The sequence below is a fragment of the Argentina silus genome (genome assembly GCF_951799395.1).
Source record: "Argentina silus genome assembly, chromosome: 2".
NCBI classification, from domain to species: Eukaryota; Metazoa; Chordata; class Actinopteri; order Argentiniformes; family Argentinidae; genus Argentina; species Argentina silus.
Genome location: NC_139656.1, coordinates 22,977,426 through 23,002,514, shown reverse-complemented (window position 1 = coordinate 23,002,514; position 25,089 = coordinate 22,977,426). Strand labels below are relative to the sequence as shown.

The following is a 25,089-nucleotide window of genomic DNA, read 5'->3' as shown; positions in this document are numbered from 1 at the left end:
AAAGACAGACAGACACAAAGACAGATGGAGACAGACAGACACAGCCAGAGAGAGAGAGACAGGCAGAGAGAGAGGGAGGGAGGTAGCCTATTACAGCGTGTCTGATGTGTAGACAGGAGGAGAGATAACAGAGGCCTTATCATCTGATTCACATTGACACAGTCAGTCCCCTCTGTGTTTACAGACAGGGCCAGTAGATGAGACATTTCCTGTTTGCATCACCACGTGCTATTGTCATTTCCTTCCATAGTGAGGCCATCAACCCTCTAAAGTCTCCCGGCTTTTTAACAACAACCACTTCCTCGAACAGAGGAGTTGACAACAACAACAAAGAATTCAGCTCAACCTCAACACAAACCTCATTGAATTCTTCCCACACATTGGTGGTGGTGGTGGTGGTGAATTTGTGGAGTCTACTCCACAATATATCCTGGTCTTTGCTGTCCCAGCCAGGTCCCATCAGAAAGCTGCCCTTCACTACTGACCCCTGAACTCTTGCCCCACACCACATTCCACATTCCACATTAGTTTACTGTTCAGCACCTGATCAGCCAGAGGAGGACGGGTCCCCCTGGAGTCTGGTTCCTGTCAAGGTTTTTTCCTTGGCTTACTCCTGGGGGGGTCTATGATTTGGTGTTAGATCATATTGTTTGTATTGTATTTATTGTTTATATTGTTTAGTATTATTTTGTTGTGAAGCTCTTTGTGACATTTGTTGATGTAAAAAGCGCCATTCAAATCAACTTGAATAATTTATTGAGTGGCGCGACATCACAATAGAATCAACTTTTGATGTCAAGGAGCAACCAACTTGGTGGGCCTGAGGTTAGAGTAGGAGTGAAATGTAGATGATTGTGTATTGGTTTAGGGCCTAAACCACAGGGTTCAAGAAAGATAGAGAGGGGGGGGGGAGAAAGCAGCTAAGAGATAGGGGAAGGACACAGATAAGGAATTCAGTTGCTGTGTCGTGTTGTCTGGTTGGACACTGACGACCACCATTCCCCTCTGAGATCATATCGTCCCATTTCCTTTTCGTGCCAGCCAGCCAATCAGTTCATCTCAAGGGTGGAGGATAAGCGTACCAGAGACTAGAGGGCTCTGAGCATTTATCTTCTTCTATTAGTTTATCCGTCAGTGAGCATACCCACCAGGGGAGGCTGGTGGAGGTAGACATCGGAGGGCGGTGTCTGTTTGATACCATTCCTCATTCCCTTCCATGCATTACAATGAGCCCGTCCTCCAAGGTCTACCTCTACCAGCCTCCCCTGATACGCACACACAACGTTCAGCACCAGAGTGAGCTGCATCGCTACTATCTGCGGTCCTTGGTCTCTGCGTATGTCTTATCAGGTGGTATCATACCGAGGAGAGGCGTTTTGCCGAGCTTATTCCCCAGCTCCCATCTCTCATTAGTCATTAGTCATTTATAAAAGGCACAAATTAGCCGGCGAGCTAGAAGATGAAGACCGGCTCAGGGAAGGTCAGGTGGGGATAATAAGCAGCTCTGGCGCACACTCCTGACTGATGCTACTGTTACTGTTACTGTTTCTGTTACTGTTACTGTTACTGCAGCACGATGACACGGCCGCCAAGAATAAACTCACAAATTCTCCCTTGATTCCTTGTATCCTCTCTCTCCTCGCCTCCTCACAGCACATTGGAAGAGAAAGTCTGAGGTTACTTTACCTCAGGAATCAAGGATTCAGTCTATTTTGGCTACATGCCAGGTTATTCTGAATTACACTACTCTGAGGTGAAATCTGTGTAATATACACTCACCAAACACTTTATTAGGAACACCTGTACACCTTCTCATGGTGGAAGTGGTGTAATGGTGTGGGGAATGTTTTCTTGGCACATTTTGGGCCTGTTAATACCAATCAATCATTGCTTGAGTGCCAGAGCCTATTTGAGTATTGCTGCTGACCATGTGCATCCCTTCATGGCCACAATTTACCCATCTTCTAATGGCTACTTCCAGCATGATAATACACCATGTCACAAAGCAAAAGTCATCTCAAACTGGTTTCATGAACATGACAATGAGTTCAGAGTTCTTCAGTAGCCTTCCAAGTCACCGGATCTGAATCCAATTAAAATATTAAATTAAAGATTCACAGCTTGAAAGTGCACCTGAAAAATCTGCAGGAATTGCATGATGAAATCATGTCATCATGTACCAGAATCTCAAAGGAATGTTTCCAACATCTTGTGGAATCAATGCCATGAAGAAGTCTGTTTTGAGAGAAAAGGGAGGCCATACCCAGTATTAGTATAGTGTTCCTAATAAAGTGCTCAGTGAGTGTACGTAGCTATAAGACTTCATGTTTATGCAAAATGCCACCGTCTGTAGCACAATGATATGGTCATTAAAGCTGATGATAGAACAGTACTTGATGCGTGCCTATAGGCTACACACTGTGAGAGTAGATAGCCAATTCTGAACAGCAGTACTCTGTGGTGAAACCAGTGTAAAACAGCTATGTTCCCAAAGTGATCACTTGACTATGCAAATTGTCTGATGGCACAGTCAGCCTAATGGAGGTAGGGGAGGATTTGCATATGGTTTCCGGGCTATTGTCCAGGGGAGGGAGTGATAATGGGGTGTCTCCCTGTGTAGCACCAGAGAAATAGAGAACTCTGGAATGGATATTATATTATATGAGAATAAATCAATACCGCAACAGATGAGGAAGTGAGACAACGGTAGAAAAGTTACAACCACACCGACGACTCCTGACACACTATCAATAGTGTGTCATCAGACAATTTGCATAGTCAAGTGATCACTTTGTGAACATAGCTGTTTTACACTGGTTTCACCACAGAGAATAGTGCCCCACTCAGCTGCTGCTAGTACTAGGCATACTACAACTACTACTACAGTACCCCCCGCCCACCTGCTCAACTGTCACTACCTAGTAGTACTACTACTACTACTACTACCACTAGTAGTAATCTCCTAATGCACTTCATAAACCTTGACATTAACATTACATTCAGCCGTATAACGCTGTGTTTACTCAGTAAAGCCTGGTGGTTTCACCCTGCATGGTCCTTAACATGTGACCAATAGATAAGTGATGTATTCTCCCAGAGACCACGTTTACACACTCCGACGGCCACAGACAGCAAATCTATGCTCTGATTAGCATCATGGGCGCATTTCCTGTTTACTGAGTGATGTACTGGAAGTATAATAATAAGATGGATGGACACACACATTAATCAGATTTAATAGAGCCACCGTGGCATTTACAAGTGCTGTTAGTCACTCCGGGCACAGGGAGAGGCCACAGCAGGAGGAGCACAGCCTGGGGACATCAAACCAGCTCAGTCTGAATGGTAGGTCAGGCAGGAATATAGCTCTATGGGCTGGACCCAATAAACAGATGTTAATAACACACACATACACACGCAGTGATGCACACACACACACACACACACACACACACACACACACACACACACACACACACACACACACACACACATACACACACACACACAGTGAGGCACACACGCACACATGCACACAAACACCCGGGCCCCACATGGGACATCAGACAGTGACGTCTAGGCCTTGGTGTTTGACATAACTACTTTGTTAAGAGTAGGCCTAGTCAATTACTGTTGGACTCACTGGCAGCCGTGTAGTGACTGAGGTAGGAAGATGGTGAGAGGGGAGGGTAGAGAGAGAGAGACAGAGAGAGTGAGAGACAGAGACAGAGACAGAGAGAGAGACAGAGCAAGGGGAGGGGAGTGAGAAACAGTTAGCCCGAAGAGAGAGACAAGAGACAGAGAGAGTGAGAGAGAGAGAGAGAGAGAGAGAGAGAGAGAGAGAGAAAGAATTAGAGAAAGAATGAAGTATGAAGTATGGTTATTGGCTCCTGCTGGACTAAATGCCATTAAAGAAGGGATCAGTTACAGTGGGACACCAGAGCCGGCTGTGTATCATGGTGATGAAAGCACAGGTTGGTCTAACTGCACTCTGTGTATCACTTAAAATAGACCACGCCAACATCTGTGCCCCTTGCAGGGACAGAGAGGGCTCTTAGAGGAGCCAAAATGGCAATACTAAGAGATGCTTGCACAGCAGACACACACAGAAATGTTAATATATGAACATACTGTTCATACTGAATCAATTCAAAATGTATACATTTCCCCTATACATATATATATGTGTGTGTATATATATATATATATATATATATATATATATATATATATAATATGTATATAGTGTAGGCCTACTGGAGAATATATGCTTGTACTGAAACCCAGCGAATTAGACATGTTTTCGTAAGATTAGATCGTGTGAATTCCATTTTCACCAGAATTCCAAATGAGTACCATCTGGATTACGCTCTTAAAGGAACAGTGCCAGTGTGGGGGAGGAAAATCAGTCTAGTTAACTTGTGTAGTTAGATGAGTGTGTGTGTGTGTGTGTGTGTGTGTGTGTGTGTGTGTGTGTGTGTAAAAGTATGAGAAGAACATGTGTGAATGTGCGTATGTGTGTGAGTATGTGTACTGTATGCATGTGTGTGTGTGTGTGTGTGTGTGTGTGTGTGTGTGTGTGTGTGTGTGTGTGTGTGTGTGTGTGTGTGTGTGTGTGTGCGTGTGTTGAATGTTTCCCCCCTCTCAGGCTCATTGTCATCCGTTATATCATTGTAGGGAATTCTTATTCTCTAGTTTTAGCCTCTCACAGGATGTAGGCATAGCCACGAGCGGTTTGTGTGTTGCAGCTCTCACTAGCCAATGATTACGAAGATCAACTCTGGTCGGACAGTCGCTGTGTGAGAGGCCAAGGGGGATTCTTCCACATCCACTGGTGTTCTATTTCACTGGCCGTGTCCATACATATGTACACAGATCACATGACGAGTGTCAAATGACACAAACTCCAACCAGAAGCCACAGGCAGACAGAGTGTAAATCCTCCATGTGATGAACCCCATGGACTGCTGCCTGAAGAGCCATTCCTCTTAACCTCTCCACACACAGGTTAGGCATACCTAAGCTTAGGGATCAGATTCAGGCCCAATCTATAAATAATCACGAAAAATCAATAAGCATGGTAAAAGGCAGGGAAATCAAACCATTCAGATAAGCCTACACTCTTGAATATCTAGTCCCAACGTTCCCTGCAGTCATTTTCATTGAGGTCAGCGATGGCAGAAAGATGGCTGCCAGACAAGGTTTTGAGTCAGAGCAGGATGATGTTCGGCTGTGACATCATTCATCATGGTGCTGTACAGTCATCATCAATGGCTCCAACTTACTAAGTGTTCTGTCGGGTTCTCTGGGGCAGGAAGAAAGACACTTCACTTCCCGTGACATGGAATCCCCCCCCGTCTCTTATCGCCATGACGACAGGGCCAGCCAGCCAGTCAGGTGAGGCGAGGTAGGAATGACGTGAGGTGGAGGAGAGCAGCAGTCTGGAGATCTCACACACTGCATAATGGATCACTGGCAGGTGGCTCTAATTTCAACACACACACACACACACACACACACTCAAACACTCTCTCTCTCTCTTTCTCAAACACAGCTTACCATACGCCTAAAAATACTATTGTAAATAAATAATCAAGATAAAGATAGACCTGAAACACACAGCTACATCTAGGGCAGGTTTCCCTGACTGAGATGAAGTTGAATCCTACTAATAATCTCAATTATTCTGCAATTTAGACCTGGACTTGGCTATAGTTCATTTCAATCCTCTAATATCCAGATTAGTGGTGTGTGAACTGGGCCTGTGTCAGGGGTGATGTGATGGTGGGCCAGCTCAGCCTGTCAGAGCGTAGGCCTGGGGCCTAATGAAGTTCTCTCAGGTTCATCAATAATGTAGACTGGACCTGCTGGCTGCTGCTACTGCTGCTGAGAGATGAACAGGCAGATGTTGGGAGACACTGAGCTGTAGACTGACTGTAGAACAGCTGATCTCAGATCTGTCGTCTGCTGACACTGGTGTGGATTGACTAGGCAAAATTCACTGATCTCAGACCTGTCCTCTGGCTATATTTTACATTTTGTACACGGCAGTCAGTGGACTGACTGTTTTTCAGATCTCAGATCAGCTCAGATTTTGGTCTTGGTCTGGGTCAATGGCAAATAAGGAGGACTTTTTAAAGCACATTCTTTGGGTAATGAGATCAGCGGTTTATAGGGTGTAGCGCATCAACTATAAAGCTCTAATGGATATGGATATGGATGAATGAATGAAGAACCTTTTTCATTGAAAAATTTGATTGCTCTGGAAAATGTCATGGTTTAAATCGATCACTGTAGTATTACAGCATTTTATGGGTCAGGTTCAAGCACCCATTAAACAAGACCTCAAGATGAAATGTGGGTTAATAGTGGGAATTTAGAAAAGGAACTGTAATAGGGATTAGGGCCTAACAGGTTTGAGCCAAGGAGATTGAAGGGCATAAAAACACACACTGACGCTCACATCAATAATTCTACAGTTGTACAGTTACCCAAATACAACAAAGTAGCTCTTAGGCCTCCTGTCTAATGTGCATGTTGCTCACAACCGCAAATACAGCAGCTGCCGGACAGGACAGCGTCTTTAAATATGCAAGTCTGAACCTTAAAGGTTAGTTTTATTTGTGGTCAATGAGATAAAAGCTGTTGAGGTTCACTGATGGGAGCTGAGCTGTCCATTAATCTGCACCCTGCGTACCAGAATCAATACCTCAGAAGAGCTGGGAGTCTTCTGAGGAGTGCTCACTGCATAAAAGCAGAGTACGACACATTCCTATAACCTAAAGTAGCCCCCCCCCCCTCCCCGTGACACTATCGTCTGACGCTTAGGCTTCGTCTCTTGTCCTTTCAAAGCTGCTGTTCAATCTCTGGAGAGAAGGTTAATTTGAGAAAACATGGAGGCAGGAATATATAGCAATCAGTGACCCATTTACTGGTTTAGAGTTGTGCACGGAACAGAATGTGCAGTATTTTAGTTTTCTACAAAACAATGTGTTTCCTCCTCAACCTTAAATTGCGATATGCCCATCGCTTACTTTGGTTCTGTACCAAGGGATAGGCCTTGGCTTGCTTTGGGTCTGTACCAAGGGATAGGCCTTGGCTTGCTTTGGGTCTGTACCAAGGGATAGGCCTACTTCCAAAGCAGTCCAGAGGGCTCTCAGCAGGAACTGAGCTACTTGAGCCTGCCCAGCTTTAGTCTTGTGTGAAGAGTCAAAAGCCAGAGAGACAAAAGGACTATTTTATACCCCTGAGTGAACCCTCACCCTGTCTTTCTCTCTACAGTTCTCTCACTCCTTCTATCAAAGGCCAGATGCCTGTTGGGTATTTTCCTCAAACGGGCTGCAGTGAGGATGCCGAAACATTCTTTTGTAGAATCTTCACACAGGGAAAAGTTATAGAGGCGGCAGCGGCAGTATCCATGCAAGTTGGCAGGAGTAAAGTCAAGGCACATAAGCAAAGTCTTCAGGCGAGATGCACGCTAACAGTAGATAGATTAAAGATGTAGAGTTGCATGCCTATGTAGGCTATTTAATGTAGTTTAAGGCTGCCTCAGTGGGACAGTTGATGCAACAGTGGGTACACTTCATTAAAGCACTCACCTCATGGGATGAGCCATGTCGTTATAAAAATGTAATACCAATGTCATAATAATCCCTGAAGACAAGGAGGAAGTAAGATCATTGTGAAGTGTTTTGAGTGTATCTGTCACATAATATCAGTTTATTCAATCTACACTCACACCTCCATCTCTCTCTATCCCTCTAAAACACACACACACACACACACACACACACACACACACACACACACACACACACACACAGACTCTCTCTCTCTCTCTCTCTCCTCATCTCCTGAGGGAGATATGACTGTGTAGTGTGTATCTTTAACATGTGCCTTCTTGTGATACCTTAGGTATTATTGCCACAGTGTGCAATAACAGCAATGGACATGTTATGAGAACCTATACCTGCAGGGAGCCCTCATCTCTTTGTGTGGATGTACAGTACAAGCCCCTCCCCCTCAAACACACAGCTCAATCACCAGCTTCAAAACTGTAATCACAACAACATCTGCATCATCAGACACCGGAAATCCCGACTCGGGTGTGAAAAAAACAGTGTACAGTAACGAACCTTTGGTCGCAGAAAACAATCCAGCCCCAAGTCGCATACACCAGTCTCAGTCTCATTCACAAAGGCCGGGGACACAGTTACATGAATGAACACAGTGGCTACATGATATCAATTAAATACCGCGCGTTACTGAGATAGGCAAACCTTTGTTGTCTAGATACAGTGTCTACAAACAATATGGAAATAGCAGAGCAAGCCAAACGACAAATGATTAGATAAACCGTTCTTTTTTAATTGCCAGTTAGCGCAAGTTTGGGTGCAACTCCTCCATCATCCTGCAGCTGCAAATAAAATCTGACACGCTCCCCCACTTTAGAATGTAGAAGCACAGGAAACGACGCATGAAGATGTAAAATAATCAGGTAGCATAGGTTGCAAAGCAAATTGTGCACACGTATTCAATGTAACGGATGGTTTTGCAAATGTGCGAGTAGGACGCATCATGTTCTGCATTCCTGAGCAAATGGTGACCCACATTTGCAGCGATAGCTAGCTATAAGCTAGCCGGGGCCAGCTAGCATTAACATAAAATGATTTCATTGAAAGCAGACAAAGGCAGTCGTTTTACATGGCACATTGAATATTTCCAGGATAATAACAATGTAACTAAGCCCCTATGCGCGTCTTTCGCACGAGGCCGGATGGGGCGATCGTGGCCGTGCACGATCTAGGCGGCTGCAATAAAGGGAAAGACACAAGGGGAGGCAAGGCAAGGCAAAGCAAGGCAAGGCGCATGAGATCAGCATGTACCAAAAAGCACCAATTACGGAGTCAAAAAAAACACCCCGGCGGTATGTAACTTATTGCCTACCTCCGGTTCCGTCAGAATTTTCGTTTAAACTGCCTGAAGAATCATGGTGACTACCCACACAACCACCCATGGATGTTTTAACTGCGCTACCCCCGCAGACCCTCTTGTTGTCTTTTCCCCCTTCCTCAACTCTTCCTCTCAGAATAGAAATTGACAGGGCGCGAGCATCAGCTGGGAAGAGGCGGAGTGTGCACACATCATCACAAGGTGACCGCTTCTCAAAGAGAAAAAGAAGGGAACAGAGAGAAGGGAAAAAAAGAGGTAAAGATGAGAGGGAGGGAGGAGAGGAGGACAAGGGAGAGGACTTCGGGGGACCACTCAAAATGTTTATTATAGCTCAGGGAGTAACAGACGTCCCCTCTTGCATCACGATGGCAATTTCATGCAAATCACAATTGAAATCAGATTGAGTAATGCCATTACTAATTAGTAATTGTTGTGTAATAACCACATGTATTTAAACTTGTCATAGAGATGAAGCTTTGGTGGATTGAACTCAGTAATACACTACATTTGGCCATGAACATTCTTGAGCACTTACAATGTTTGTATGCTTAATTTACTGCCTACAGTAAATTATGCATACTGTATGAGGGGGTAGGAGAAGGAGGTGTGTTGTACTGCAAACAAGTGCACCAACACAACTGTGGCATCACAGGTGTCAATCAAACGGTGTACGATGTTGTGTAATTACACAAAAACAGTGAATTCTAATGATGCTACATTACTAGTCAACTCACTGCATCATATTCCATCACCACATCCCATGAATGAAACACAGGATGCCTGCCCATATTTTAATGCTACAGTACTGCTTAAGATTATGACTGTGTGATCAGTCTTTGGTCTGACACCTTCACTAGACCTTCATTGTATATAGAATATATCAGGGGAGGCTGGCAGAGGTAGAAATCAGTCAGATGAAGGGCTCATTGTAATACATGGAATGGAATAAGGAATAGTATCAAACACACGTGTTCGAGGAGTTTTGATACCATTCCTCATTCCATTCCATGCATTACAATGAGCCCGTCCTCTGATTTCTACCTCCACCAGCCTCCACTGCAGTATATTGTTTCAGACATTTAGGCAGCCCAGCCCCATTGGTAGCCAGACTTGCCAAATTTGACAGCTGTCATACTGGAGTCAGATGTTATATTCCGGATGAGTCACTCGTGACCGCGGGTGTCAATTGTAATGAGTTGGTCTATCAGTTCAAGTTCAGGTCTTGTGACAATTGCCTCCTTGATAAGACCACTTTAATAATTTTCCACAGCTATTACGATTTGATAGGTTTCATCCTTTGATATGTTTAAAAGGTTTCATTCTTTCTCATTCTAATAATACTTCTTTTACAAAGAACATGACCTGTAATTTATATATCAAAGAACAGATGGCTTTCTCTTCTCCTCCTATCATCTGAATCTCACTGTTAGCAGTGATGAGACAACCGCTACTTATTCCTTCTTGATTCTGCTTTAACAAGAACGTGCCCTCTCTGCCCCGGAATGTATCAAAGACATTCAGCACTACAAGGACTCGATATCAATACTTTAAGACAAGGAACATTTATAGAATATCTAGTGGGCTTTGACTATACAGAGCAGCATAATGTATGTGAGAAAATACTGATAATGGAGACATTATTACAATAAAATGATTACGAAAGCATGCAGTAGCCTTAGGCTGGAAAAAGTATGAACTAGGAAGAATCTAGAATAATCTTGATGAACAACTCCTGGAAAATCCTGGAATGTTGGCTTCCAACCTTCCCAGAGCCGAGATCACCTGATCCTTTGCCATAGCAACTAAAGACAATAGACTGTTGAATACACTTGGAGATTCCGTGCAAGAATTGGAATGTGGCAACACTTCCAGAAGTGACACAACAGAGGGGTTAAAGCCAGATTCCTGAAAGAGGCCTGTATATTCACTCTTCTTGGAAGAGAGATGACACACTCAGAATGAACAGTGATGAACAGGGAAGTGCGGAAACAGTGCTCGAAAAGCCAGGACAATGTGAAAGGAAAATATCCAAGCCAGGACAATATGGTTTGGGTCTGCCTTTTAGTGTGTAAATTCCATTTTCTTAACCAGAGTGTAATAGCATAGTAATTTGGTGCCATATCCATTTGGCACAGGAAGGGAAGTTTCTTTTGGAGCCTCAGAGAAGACACACCACCCTGTGGGTTGGCATTCCTTCAGCTGGACTGATAACACCCTTCCCTTCCAACACTTTAACAAGTGCTCATTAGAACTAACAGATTTATGAATGCTCTGAGGGAAAACCCATCATTGTCGTAGGGCCAAAAGGAGGAAAGTACAGATCTTCTCTCTCTCAGTGCCAGAGTTCACACCACATCAATGGGCCAGATCTAGATCAGTAGATCGATGGGATTCTGAACTTGCTATATGGCACCCTCTAGTGTACACTTAGACAATGACAAGTCATATACTGTATTAAGTTCTGTCTTAGAAGCCTGTCCTGGATAGATTGCAGAACATATGAGACATGAGAAAAATCTGATGGTTCAAGAATGAAACAAGAATCTGGTGTTTGGTAGTTTGGTAGAGAGTGGAACCCCAACAAAATGTGGAAATACCAAGTAGTAATGATTGTGGAAGTTGAAGTGAAACAGTGGACAAGAAAACAGTTCAGAAAACTCCACAGCCTGGTATTACATTTTCAAATGAAAACGATGTTTCACATGAATGATGATTACAGAATACCTTGGAAAAACTAACTAGGTTTACGTAGTCTGTCTGCCTCGGACTATGTCAGCTCACAGGTCAGGTCGTAAAGGCATTTCCTTTTTGGCAAAAACTCACACATTACATCACATTGCTGTTACACCTCTATCGTAAGTAACACTGTAATGACCTTTGTATCAAACATTTAATAATTGTTTTGTAATAGCATAGCAGTAGAGTTAAATGGTTTTGTTTCGAACAAGTAGCATAGGGACTGTTCTTTATTGTACCTCATGGACATGTCTCTCCCTCCCAAGAAATAAGTGGTCAGTATGTTTCATACCCAGCAGATGGCACTAGAGTGTCAGTTTGCTAGGCTTGAGGACAGGTCATCATTTTCTCCTCCCATTGTCTTAACAGAGGAGGAAAAAGCCTTGTCATTCATAGCTGTGGGAGGAATTATGGCTCCTCAAACAGAGAGAGAGAGAGAGAGAGAGAGAGAGAGAGAGAGAGAGAGAGAGAGAGAGAGAGAGAGAGAGAGAGAGAGAGAGAGATGTACACAACTGTCTCTCCATGTACCGATCCCAAAGGGACAGAGAAATGAACATTAAAGATAAACTGTCAATCACAACTATTGATCAGCTCAACCTTTAACCATTTATTTCAAGCTAAACATTAACTACAATACCCTCAAGCTTTCATATCCCACAATCCAGCTTGATGATCGACAGATAATGGGAATAGTGATCTTTGAGGTTTTGGGCGTTAAGCTGAGGAAAACGTATTTAATGAAGCTTTTTTTTCCATTTATAAGTCCATACGAGCATGACTGTCAGAATGGGCATCTCGTCCCTGGTTGATAGGCTTCTCATTGATTTACCATTATCCCCACAACTGTGTCTCAGCCTGGCCAAGGCACTGAGCAGCACTGAGCACTGCCTCGCCATATTGATTAAGGCCATAATACCATAGCAAAGCGCTGCTGTTTAGTTTGCCTGTTCTTTGTTCATAGAGCTTTAGCCTCCTCCTTCTCCAGCAGCACAGAGAGAGAGAGAAAGAAGAAGAGAGATGCACCAGTATCAAATTGAAAAGGTTTATATGACAATCGTAGAAGTGCAGACTGAAAATGATAGCTATGATCATTACTCTGACACCCATAACAGGATGAATCAACCATAGCTGATGTATGATTATCTGTATTCTTGAACTAGTGAAATGAAGGCCCAGTAAGCAGCATATCATCCTCAATGCCAGTCAGTGATGTCTCCTAATGGCCTATTCATGTCCAGGTTGTCATCATGGAAAGAGCACCTACTCAGCTTGATTGAGCTAGCTGGGAATAACAATGTACCAGGTCTATAGGTTCAGGAGCTGAGGGCTCAGTAATTTACATCCTTCAATGTAATCACCCCTGCTTTGATAATGGAAGGCTTAATGAAGGTGGTTAATGTGATGAGGTCCCTTCAGGTGGCAGTTGACTGAGACATACGGCTACACTGTGACGGGCTACACTCACTGCTGCTTTCAGCATTACTCTCCAGCCAGAGATAATGAAGATGTCCTCCCAGAATATGGGTCATTAACCTTCATAAAGAAGCACTGGCATCTAATTTAGTAAATTACCTCAAAAACTTGAAAATGAAAATGGGATGGTTCCCACTTTAAACAATTTGGCTCTTTTAAGTCTTTATGGGACCTTCATAAAGCCTTTTACGAGTCCAATAGAAGCAGATTCATAAATCATATTATGAACAAAGGCCATGCTAAATAAAGGGTGGCAAAAGAGGTATGCCAAATTTAGTAAAGCAACAGATCGGACATGTGAAAACACCCTTTATGGACCACAGTGAAAATGTGCTTCCAATTGACTTTGTAGATCTTCTAAAGGGTTTATGAACGCTCCATAGAGCCCTAAAAGTGGTAATGTGTTTCAAGTGGGACTAATATTACATATAAAAAAAGAGAATAAGTGAAAGTAATGTTTAAGAGAAGTGAGTCCTTGGTGAGGTCACGGGGTGTGGCGTTAGGTCATTATGTCTTGACCAGTGATGCCCCTGAGTGAACCGCATTGCTACAAAGTTGCTCTTTTGCTTAGCAGGACCATTGCTTTTTTGCTTAGCTTTTATTTCTTTTCATTTCATTTCTTCTTTCTTTTATTTTTTTAGTGAAGGAAAAGCACAATGTTTGAATGAATATGTAGTTATTCCAGAAAGCCAACAGGCATCAACCCCTCTTATCTTCTAGCTGCTACTTTCCATCATTGGTTTAGACTCTAAAGTTTAGACTCTAAAGTTTAGAGTCTAAACCAATGATGGAAAGTAGCAGCTAGAAGATAAGAGAGGGTGAGGATCCTGCAAATGAGGTTTGGTCTTTAAAAATATTTCTACACACACATTCAGCACCAAACAACCGCATCAATGTACTGTGTATATACTGTAGCTCGGATTCATTGAAGCTGCCAGGTGTTTGAGTATGGAAGCCCTCAAGGGACATTTGTATTTATACCAAGGTCCCATCTATGATGAAAGCAAACCCACGCACATTTTCAGATAGATATCTGATCCATTCATACTCCTTCTGCATAGTGAGTAGGTAGAAGGATAGAGGGTCTGACTAGGGTGTGTGTGTGTGGGGGGGGGGGATGGTCTCCTGACTCTATCCTTGGCTCAGTCATTCAGCCTGAGATAGATAGTGCTAGCTCTAGAGATGCCGGGGCGGAGGTGAATCAGTCAGCCTGCAGGACGGGATAGGATCGTGTTCCTCAAACAACTCGGGGGGGCTCTGCAAGATCCGTGGGTGGCTGGCTGTTGATACTGAGAGCCTGGAGAGTTGTTCCTTTTTTTTTTCCAAACAAGCTCATAACTTATGTTCATTAATTATTCATCTACTGTATAGGCGCAAAATTTAATACAATTCTAGTTCCAAGCAGCACAGGGTCAGTGATCTCTTATCCTCCTCCTCAAATCCTTGACTTTTTTAAAGCATGATTCAAAGGTAAAACCCCCGTATCTGACCCATGCAGAAAATATCTCCAAGCCTTCACATTTTCTATGCTGTGTTTATTGCTAACAGCTCTCTACTGCTTGGCAAACAGTTTGATGTGTTTACCTAACCAAGACAGCTATAAGTATACTGTACAGTATGCATCTGTATTTTCAATGCAGGGGAGGCTGGTGGAGGTAGAAATCGGAGGCCGGGCTCATTGAAATGCGTGGAATGGAACGAGGAATGGTATCAAACACATTCCATGCATTACAATGAGCCCATCCTCCGATTCCTACCTCCACTAACCTCCCCTGATGCAATGCCTAAACAGTATAATAGCACAACCAAAACAGTCTTATCAGCTTATGTCAGTCACTTACTTACAGGGCAGAAAGATATCAGTGCTGTTTACAGTAGATTAACAGTGCAGTCGTTTGTTAGCCCATTTGAAACATAATCAATATGAGCATGACCATACAGATACTGTGGGTCTATGTGCTTTGCTGAAAGTCAAATGGCAACATACTGTGCATACAGTAAATTCAGAAAGTATAGTGCCATCTGTTCTTACACAACACACATGCCCAGTGTCCCCCATTTATCCCCATTTAAAACCTGTTAATACGTTCTTCCACTATGACGTGAGGCGGTCTAAGGACAGGGCTAGTCCAAAACTGAACACACTGAGAGAGCACCAGAGAGGATGGCTGTCCAAAAGTGTAATGTGTTGCATAGTAGTACGCCCTCCATCTATTACCAAGCTAAATGGACAAATCAACATCTGGCAAGGGAATTGGAAAGACCTTTGCCATATAGAACACACTGACCCTACATTGATTTTGTGTGGATGATTTATCTTGTTTTTACAATAGCATTGGATACTCAAACATCACATAGCTCTGTAGGACAGTAAACTACATAGCTACAACCCGGTATGGAAATATTTGCTCAGCATTTACAAATGTTTATTCACTAACTGTTTTCATTAGCGTTTAGCCATTTCCTATAAAGACAAATCATCATCAAAGGCAGTAATTAGGCATCATTAGGCAGAGGATTGAAATGCACGTCTCGGAGACAAAACTTAAATCCAATAGAATAGTCTTTACTTTCAAAAAGGTTCGGTACACAGGTAGCCAGTCAGTAGGTAGGCAGATAATCCAGGAAGGGGGTAGGCAAAGCAGGGTTTGGTACACAGGGAGTTCAAAAAGGCAGGCAGATAATCCGATAAGGGGTAGACAAAAAGACAAAGTCAGAAAACCAATTGTAGATCAAAAACCAGGAATACTTAACACTCAGAAAATAGCTGTGACATATGACACAAAGGTACAAAGACGAAATGGCACAGAGACAGGGGACACACAGACTAAACACACTGGGAAGGATGATGAGGAACAGGTGAAACCAATCAGGGCGGGGTCAACAATCACACAGGTGGGAAACATACAAGGGCAGGTGGTGAAGTATCTGAAATGAGAGACAAGGTGAGGAACACAAAAATAAACAGGAAACAATAAATGAATAACATGAAACAAAGACAAACATAAACTAAGGAGCAGGGCGAGATGCTACACTCTCTCTTCTATTTATACAATGGATTATACAAGGATTGTGTGGGCAGGAGAAGTGTCTTAACCAGGCAGAAAAACCATCAAAAGATTGAAAAAACTACCTTTTAATAGGCCATGCTTAATCCTTTTATTAATTTCAAATGAATTACTGGGAGCTCTATATAGATTGACATACTCAGCAACTTGAACAACCGTTGCTATGGTTTCACCAACACACTTACAGTACACACAAATGATCTCCGGAGGGAGCATACTAAAAGTGTTTCCTCAAGCTGAACTTTTTCAGTAAGAGTTATATCTCTTTATATTTGATAGTTATTTTTTTTATATCTGACTTGGTCTGGCCAGCAGGGTGCAGGTCTCATTGGACAGATTTGAGGTGGTTGGAGTATTATCTGTCTGGTGTGGATCTCTCAGGCAGACATATTGAATGTGTTTTTTCACCATCAGCTCAGACTGATGTCTAGAAACATTCAGGGGACTGCTGTGCCACCTCATCTCACCTGCTACCCGGATTTCAGCAGCACCAGAGGGAGGGACATAGATAAAATCCCTCTTTAACTGCCTTTGGCGATTATTTATCTTTAGAGGAAATGGCACATGATGAAGACTGTCTCTAACTCAGTCAGACCCTTGTCTCTCTTCACTGTCTTCTGTTGTTTTACACACACACACACACACACACACACACACACACACACACACACACACACATATACAACGACCTGGGGAATAATTGCAGCTTAGTGGGGAGGTTAATGCAGCCAGTTGGAAGAGATGGAGGCGCAGGGCCTCTACTGGGCTACATGAGTCCTGTGTCTGCCCGGCTAAGCCTGTGGAAGCTGGGGATGATGAGGTGGCCAGGAGGCCGATGTTGGAGGATCAGAGCCTGAAAGGGCTACATGCATGACTCATGTGTCTGCCAGACTCTGCCTGGAGACTGTCTGTGCCAAACCTAATCTTCCTGAAACACCTTTACCAAGCCACCCTCTCAATGTCAACATACTCAATCAAGCTTGATTATTAAATTCCTGAAGTTATCGATCGGTGTGAAACTTCCAGGTGTAAGTGGATTTGGAGGGTTCATTGGTGGGGTAGAGAGAAATGTCGATACCCCTGAAAAGGTTGTGCTGTCACCAAGGGGCTTTTTGGAAGAACGGCTCGGCTGTGAGAGAAGGGGCAATGAGGGCACAGCTAATGGGTTTCCTTTCAGAAGGGGCAAAGAGAGCAGAGAGGTCCTCATGGGTTGAGTTTGGGTCACTTCTGCAGAGCAATAACGTACGTGTCCTTTTGTCACAGATAACTGAACATGGGAGAACAAGTGTTCTCTTGCATTAGCAGCATGACGGTGCGGTTCTTTTTGAAGACAGTCATGTCATATCTGAGGTCTTGAGAATGGCTGTGGTAAGGCTGGTAGTGTATCTGTATAGTTGTTTATAGGACACCATAGCTTCTCCCAATGTGCCCAAAGGGATACTTCTTAACAACCTTTTAGGATAATACATCCAATGATTGCCCAGGGAGAGGAGGCGATGAGCTCTTTCTAACTGCCAATGTCACATGATGAGCAGCAATATTTAGGGTATTCCTGGCGGGTTTAAAATGTAAGGTGTGGTGTCATCTGATCCTGCCTGCTGTGAATGTGTTTTTGTGTTCCTTCACCCCCTTATGGCGGTTTCTAAGTATTATCCTGCTAATGTAATGCCATTGATACAGTATGAGACCATGGTATGTTGTATAAACAATCACTACAGCACAGAAGGTCCTTTATTTCTAAGGTCAATGTGTTTACACACTCGGTCCTAGTTAGAGACTGGGACAGCGCACACCACTTTACTTCAACAACACAGAACAACATATTAACCTCATCATTATGTGTTGCCTATGAATCCGAAATGACTATTCAGCCCAATGTTTTTGTAAGCTTATGAATATTGCATTTTAGTCAGCAGACATATTGGAGAAGCTGTCTGTGTCTCATTGATAATGTTACTATAGCAGCGATGGGTCAGTAATAAACATGTATTTCCATCTGTTGCTTTGCTTTCTGGGGCTGAGCTGTAGCCAGGCCTGCCCTGCCAACACAACCATATGTTCAGAGCAGAGCCTATCTCTGGTTTAGAGGGATGATGTTTTCATGCCCAGCCCAGTATTAGCCTGATAGATAGCATGATAGATAATACCAATTTAAGCTCATGAGCAGCAAAACAGGTTTAATCATCAACCCTCTTAACAAATACATTTCCACACCATGTTTAAATTTTTTCTCGTTTGCTTAAACACATTTGTCCACTCTGACATCACATTTTCAAAACAACTAACACACAGGCTGAAACAGAAGCTGACTGCCCAAAATGACTAATTTTGTTTGCAAAATGCTCTAACACTCACAAAACATTAAAAACATGCAGCAAAAGCAAATATTTCCATCAAACACAACTTGTGGTCAAATTAATATATTCTTACAATCAATCATTACACAATGGACAACAAAATACAGCTATCGATATGAACAGGTTCAACCTTAATTTGTGCTATATGTCTGCCATTTATTGATACTTTACATAGTTACAGTATATGCAAAAAAAAAAAGGCAAGCAAGCATATCACAGCATGAATTGTGTTATTTTCTCCAAAGATGATTTTACTAGAGATAACAAACCCTGCTGCACTCTGCACCTGCCCTTTGAGATGCCCTGTTGAAATACTGTTTAAAAAAAAAAGAAAAAGGTTTCTTCATTCATTTTCTTCTTGTGTGCAGGTCTTTTCATGCCCATGAACTGTCGTTGACATGCAAGACCTACAGTAAGCACCTAGACTAGACAAATTCAGACATTCATTATGGTACAGCTTTTGTACTGCATTCTCTCTTCACCAAAGAACCAATAAAGAATTTCACCCAAAATCAGAAACAAATGTTTTTATTGTACTGCATCAGATTTTTCCATGTCATTATTTTTTTCCACACTTTTCAAACTCAGAAATGCTGAATACTGTAAATTAAAATAAACATAAAAGCAACCAAAGGAAACTTATGGGTGGAAATATCCAAAAAGCAAAATAGAGTTGAAATAACTTCACATTTAGTCCATTCGTTCCTGACAAATATGCCACAGGTTCTCAACATCCAATGCAATGTTGATTTCCCTTGCAAATCACCAAGGGAAAAACCTCCTTGAATGACGCATCCATCCCTGCCATCTCCAAGCAGAGAAGAATTCCTCAATTGGGTTCAGAAAAGGAGAGTATGCAGGGAGGAATTGCATCATCATACAGGGCTGTGCTGCAAACCATTCATTCGCAAGGTGAGAGTGAGTGGTGTAGGCAACATTGTCCCAAATGATGACATACAGAGTCATGCCAGGCCTCAACAGCCCCCTCTCTTCGGGTGGAACCAGCCTTTCAGTCAGTGCATCAAGAAATGTGATTAGGCGTTCTGTATTGTATGGGCCGATAGTTGGTATGTGGCAAAGGACACCATCATTGGAGATGGCAGCACACATGGTGATATTGGCACCCCTCTGTAACAGTGGCCATCTGCCCAATGATGTTCCTCCCGTGTCTCCTCACTTTGGAGAGGTTGAAGCCGGCTTCATCCACAAATGAATGTGATGTGCCCCTTCAACGTCAACCTCCATTATTCTCTAAGAAAAAAGCAAATTCATAAAGCAAATTATTCCAGTTGCATGTAACTGTATGATATGACAAGGCATTACAATAACAAATCCTTACCTTCACATACTGGAGTCTTGCCTCCTTCAAGATGTCAGAGTTTCTTTGGAATGGAACTCTGTACAGCTGCTTCATTCCGACATGGTAAGTTTTTTGTGTAAGGACTTGATCAATAGTAGCCAAACTCACACTGTTGATATTTCTAAATGCTCTCTGATCTGCAGTTATTGCTGCCTGGATTTCACACAGTCTGATCACATTGTTTGCCACAACCACAGCTTCTTGTTCAGCACTAAAGGTCTTTCCTCTGCCACCAGTGTATGGTAGTTTGTGGATTCTATAAAGTAAATGCAAAAAGCATGTCAAAATGATTATATAGTCACATAAATGGGATTGATGAAACAACTGTATGACTGTAGACACAGTTTGTTCTGCCAACAGGGCAATACAGTAAAGCTAAAATGCACAGTGGTATACAATAACATTGTGACTTAACTATTCTCATTCCGAAAAAGTCTGACAATAGATGCTACAGTGCTCCAACTCAGAATGGTAATTTCTTTCAGCTGTGAATAGATGTTTTTCTTTTGTTTAACACAGTTAATCCAATATAGTTTTGGGTCTTTCTATGAGATCTGTGTTAACTGTTTTGAAAAAGGGTGTGAAATGTGTGAAACCAATGAAAAAGTGTTAACACATTTGCAAGACAAGACTTCTGCTGTGCTAAGAAGGTTATGATGAAGATCAAGTGGATTTCATTAAGTGTGTCTACTATCGAAAAACTATAGTAGTTTGCAAACACACTGCTCCTTCAAATTGACTCCTGCATGTTTGTATCCTTTCATTGCATCCACAGAGCCACACACAACCTCCCTCCCTCTCTCTCCAGCAGCCTTAGGTGTGGTGGTGGTGATGGTTGTGGGTGAGTAAACCGCCTCGATCAGTGGTAGCTCTCTCTCTCTCTCTCTCTCTCTCTCTCTCTCTCTCTCTCTCTCTTTAGCTGTAAAATGGGGACTCTCTGTAATCTGCTTTGTTTTCATGTAGAAATTACTCAATTGTGTAGTGTTAATGATGTGACACATGATTAGTACTCCATGTCTTTGTTCTCAAAGCTACCAAAAAAAATGCTCAAGTTCACCATGTAAAATTTTAGCACTATTATATTGATATGAAGTTACACAGAAACCCTATGTGATATAAATGATCATGTTTTTCCATTATTAGAAGGGAATCTACTCATATTTTAGGTATCAGATTATTCTGCTCTAGAAATATTTGTTTCTTGCCAACATTGGTAAAAACAAATCCCCAGGGGTTGCATCATTGACCCCTCTGTTGTTGAAAACCTCTTTTCATGGATGTGTATACCACTTCTTCATGATCTGTCATCTCTTGTGGTGATTGACGGCAGTCTTACAATAATTATCTACATTTTCAAGGATTTGTGCCACTTAAATTTTCAATTTTCAAAATTCAAGGTGAAGAGTTACATAGAGGCCCTATAGGCCTACTCCAAAATAAATAATTATATTTGTAATGCTTACTTGATCTTTTGTAGGTATTCGATGAACCATTTTTTAACGACTTAACACATTCCTTTGTACAATATACAACAGTGGTTATAAAACAATTTCCTTAAAAAAAAGTCAACATGTCAATCAAAAAATGAGGGCATCCATGACTAGAACCCTAAGCTTCTACCTAAGGACTCTATGTAACCAAATTAGGGTTGTGAGCATATTTACAGATACAGTGCAATAACTAGTTACAATAACTAGTCACAATAACTAGTTATTTCACACAAACTGTCAAATGTACACCTGAATGATCCATCCTGAAGCAAAAGGAGGTAGCATTAAGAGATTATAATGTAAAGAGAGGCTTTATTGGGTGGAGAAAAGGACATCTGAGTATATGTCAAGGAAATTAAATGTTTACAGTTATAGATTATAGATTATAAAATAGATTATTTGGAGGTATACTTTTGTTATTATAAATAATCTATCAGGGGTAGTACTAAGGATGACACAGTTCAAGCAGAAGCTTGGAGCATGAATGTTTTTGACTTGTGGTCCATACTGTATGTTGTGTGTTGTATTGTATGCACTGATGAACTGAATGTATTCATGTGATTGTTGTTGCCTGCAGCCCACTGATAATGCCTTTCTAATTGCCTCTCTGGGATTAATGAAGTTGAATTTAATTTAATTGAAAACACACAGGTAAAATCTTACTGTACTGGTCTGTAGTTGACAACTGACTCTTACAGCGTTGAGTGGTAATGGGAGGCTGTACAGGACTGTACAGGCAGGACCACCCCTCTCAATGATCGGGGTCAGGGAAGGCTGGTGGAGGTAGAAATCGGAGGATGAGCTCATTGTAATACATGAATGAGGAAAGGCACAATTAGCCTGTCCTCCGATTTGTACCTCTGCCAGCCTCCACTGATGTGTGTGTAACAGACATGTCTGTCGACCCTGCTGGGTCAATGACAGTAATGAGCTCACTGTGTGTGTGTGTGTGTGTGTGTGTGTGTGTGTGTGTGTGTGTGTGTGTTGTGTTGTGTTGTGTTGTGTTGTGCTGTGTGCAGGCCTTGTATCATGACACAATTAGCTGCCTTAGTAACACATCCTGATTTGGGTGTGATGCAATCATGGTGAAATGAGTACATGTGTGACATGAGTCTCAGCGCTGCATAGCACCTCCAATGGTTCACATAATAAAACATTACTGCCTCTTTTCTAATCCGGGGGGTGTGTTTTCTAACCCCGGGGATCGTTTTACCTGGCAGGGGAAGGGGCTGGCTGTGTGTGTGTGTGTGTGTGTGTGGGGGGGGGGGGGTGAGCCAAGGCCCATGGCCCAGCAGCAGTCTCTAAAAGGTCACTGGAGACCTGCCAGCTTGGCTCCTAATGTAACACACTGTGCCAATGCTACTTTGTACAGACCCCAGAGCACAGGGAGTCCCACTGGTTCAGTCGACATTCTCGGCCTTCACTCCTGCTAATGCCATGCTGGCTGACTGTACCCGCTAAGGAACAAAGGCCATGTAACCCTACAGTATGCACGAGGCAAGCCACAGCTGTCATGGTGCAAGTCTGATTCAGGCCATGTAACCCTGTGCAATTCTGATTCTGACCTGTAGAGGGGGTTAGTGGTTCTGCCGCACTGCATTCCTAAAGTCATGTGCATCTTACACTGGGGTGAAGTTGCCCCTAGGCACCGGTCTAGGATTAGCTTGTCAGGGGAGGCTGGTCGAGGTAGAAGTTGGAGGGTGGGCTTATTGTAATGCATGGAATGGAATGAGGAATGGCATTACAATGAGCCTGTCCTCCGGTTTCTACTCCACCAGCCTCCCGTGCAGCTTACCTTTCCTGAATCCTCACCTTAGTCAGGGAGAAAAAAAGACAATTCTGACCCTAGGTCAGTTTCTAGGGGCAACTTCACCCTCCTGCTACATGAGACTATGGATCCATTCTGTGTTCTTCTCCCTTCCTCTCATCTTCTTACCCTGAATGAAGCCACACTCAGACGAACCTCCAGACTGTCTGGGACTCGCTGCTTGGCATGACAAGGTTGAAAAGCAGGGGAGGCTGGTACAGGCAGATATCACGTGTTTGATACCATTCCTCATTCCATTCCATGCATTACAATGAGCCCGTCCTCCGATTTCTACCTCCACCAGCCTCCCCTGGTTGAATGTGACCGCTGTAAGGGAGTGATGTGGGAAGAAGGGGGAAAAGACTTGTGATTTTTGTGGAACTAACTAAATGTTCTTCTTACATAATGATCTTCGTGTGAACCTCTGTCATGTGAAAACAAGTCACCCCTTTGACAATGAAAGATGCTTTATGAGGCAAAGGGGTCCCCAGGGAGGTATTGAATCTTGAGTTGGAGAATTAGACATCCTTTGCTAACGTTCCGAGAAATGTGTTTGATAGATCCTTTTGCAGTGTATAGTACATAGAAATAGACGGACATGTCCATTCAAATCAACATTCCATGGTGGGTGTACCGGCGGACATATTTTACCATTTGGAAGTTTTAGCCTACAGCAACTGACATTGGAGTGTTCAGTTATGGATGCTTAGTTGCTAAATTCCTCTGAATTTGTAGCTTTTCTCTGTGTTCTACACATGGAATAACAATGATTACCATTTATGTATTACAATTCCATGTCGGCCATCTTTGGGTGTACTAGCGAAACTGCCATGGTCTGAGGGACTATGCGTGTTCTACTCCTTCTATTTCTATGGTACAGTATGACAAAAGGAAAAGCCAAACTTTTGTAGATGTACTGTATCCATCATTTAGAAATGGGGATTGAGTGGATCGACTGTCACAGCCTCTGGGAGGTAAACACTGTTTGATCTCGTTGGAAAGGCTGATTTATTTCATTTTGGTGAACCCAAAAGGGTTCTTTCTGAGTTAATGTTCTTTGTACTTCTAAAATGTCATTTGCTTCCTGTCATCTCTCTCTCTCTCTCTCTCTCTCTCTGTCTCTCTCTCTCTCAGTGTCTCTCTCTCTCTGTCTCAGAGGTCATTAGAGATAAGAGAGCTGTCACCATGGTGACAGTAGGGGACTGAGTGGTTAGATAAAAGACAGACATTTCATCCCTGAGGTCTCTGTATGCAACATATAGGCCTTTTGATAGGAATGCCATTATGAACAAACCTGAGCTACTGCAGATACTGTAGAGAGCGTGGCTTGAATATATCACACAGGCTTATCCAAGAAGTTACTAATCAGTCTCTTCAGAATGACTTAGATTAAGGATCACAAACTATCCATTCTCACCCTGTCATTCTTGCCCAATATTAGTTTGTCATACAGTACTTAGTTGATATTAGCCTGTCAATCGTGGCCAACACTTAGTAATTACTGTAATTGTGAGATGAGGTAATACCTTTATGACAATGGATGGGTTCTCCTTGGGATATTGCTTTGAGGAGAAGGTGGATAGTTTAAGGTCAGTAACAGGGTAGGCTGGTGGAGGTAGGAATTGGAGGACAGACGCATTGTAATGCATAGAACAAAATGGTGTTTGTTACCATTCCACATTCCATTCCATACATTACAATGAGCCCGTCCTCCGATTTCTACCTCCACCAGCCTCCCCTGGTCAGTAAACTTCATATTGTACAGTGTGTTCTTAAGAAGGGCCTTTTGTTTAGTTCATCCTCTATCTGTAGAGGTCTGGTAGCAGGTTCTTCTTCCTCTCCAATG

At 42.7% G+C, this 25,089-nt stretch overlaps 1 protein-coding gene across 1 annotated transcript in view; it reads right to left on the bottom strand.

The window, feature by feature from the left end:
- ubtd2 (ubiquitin domain containing 2) overlaps positions 1-9,143 on the bottom strand; it is a 26,178-nt gene extending 17,035 nt beyond the window's left edge. The window contains exon 1 of the mRNA XM_083692855.1: positions 8,947-9,143. Within this exon, the coding sequence (XP_083548981.1) occupies positions 8,947-9,016 (70 nt within the window). The 5' untranslated portion in view covers positions 9,017-9,143. The remainder of the gene's footprint in view (positions 1-8,946) is intronic.
- Between the last annotated feature and the right edge of the window lie 15,946 nt (positions 9,144-25,089).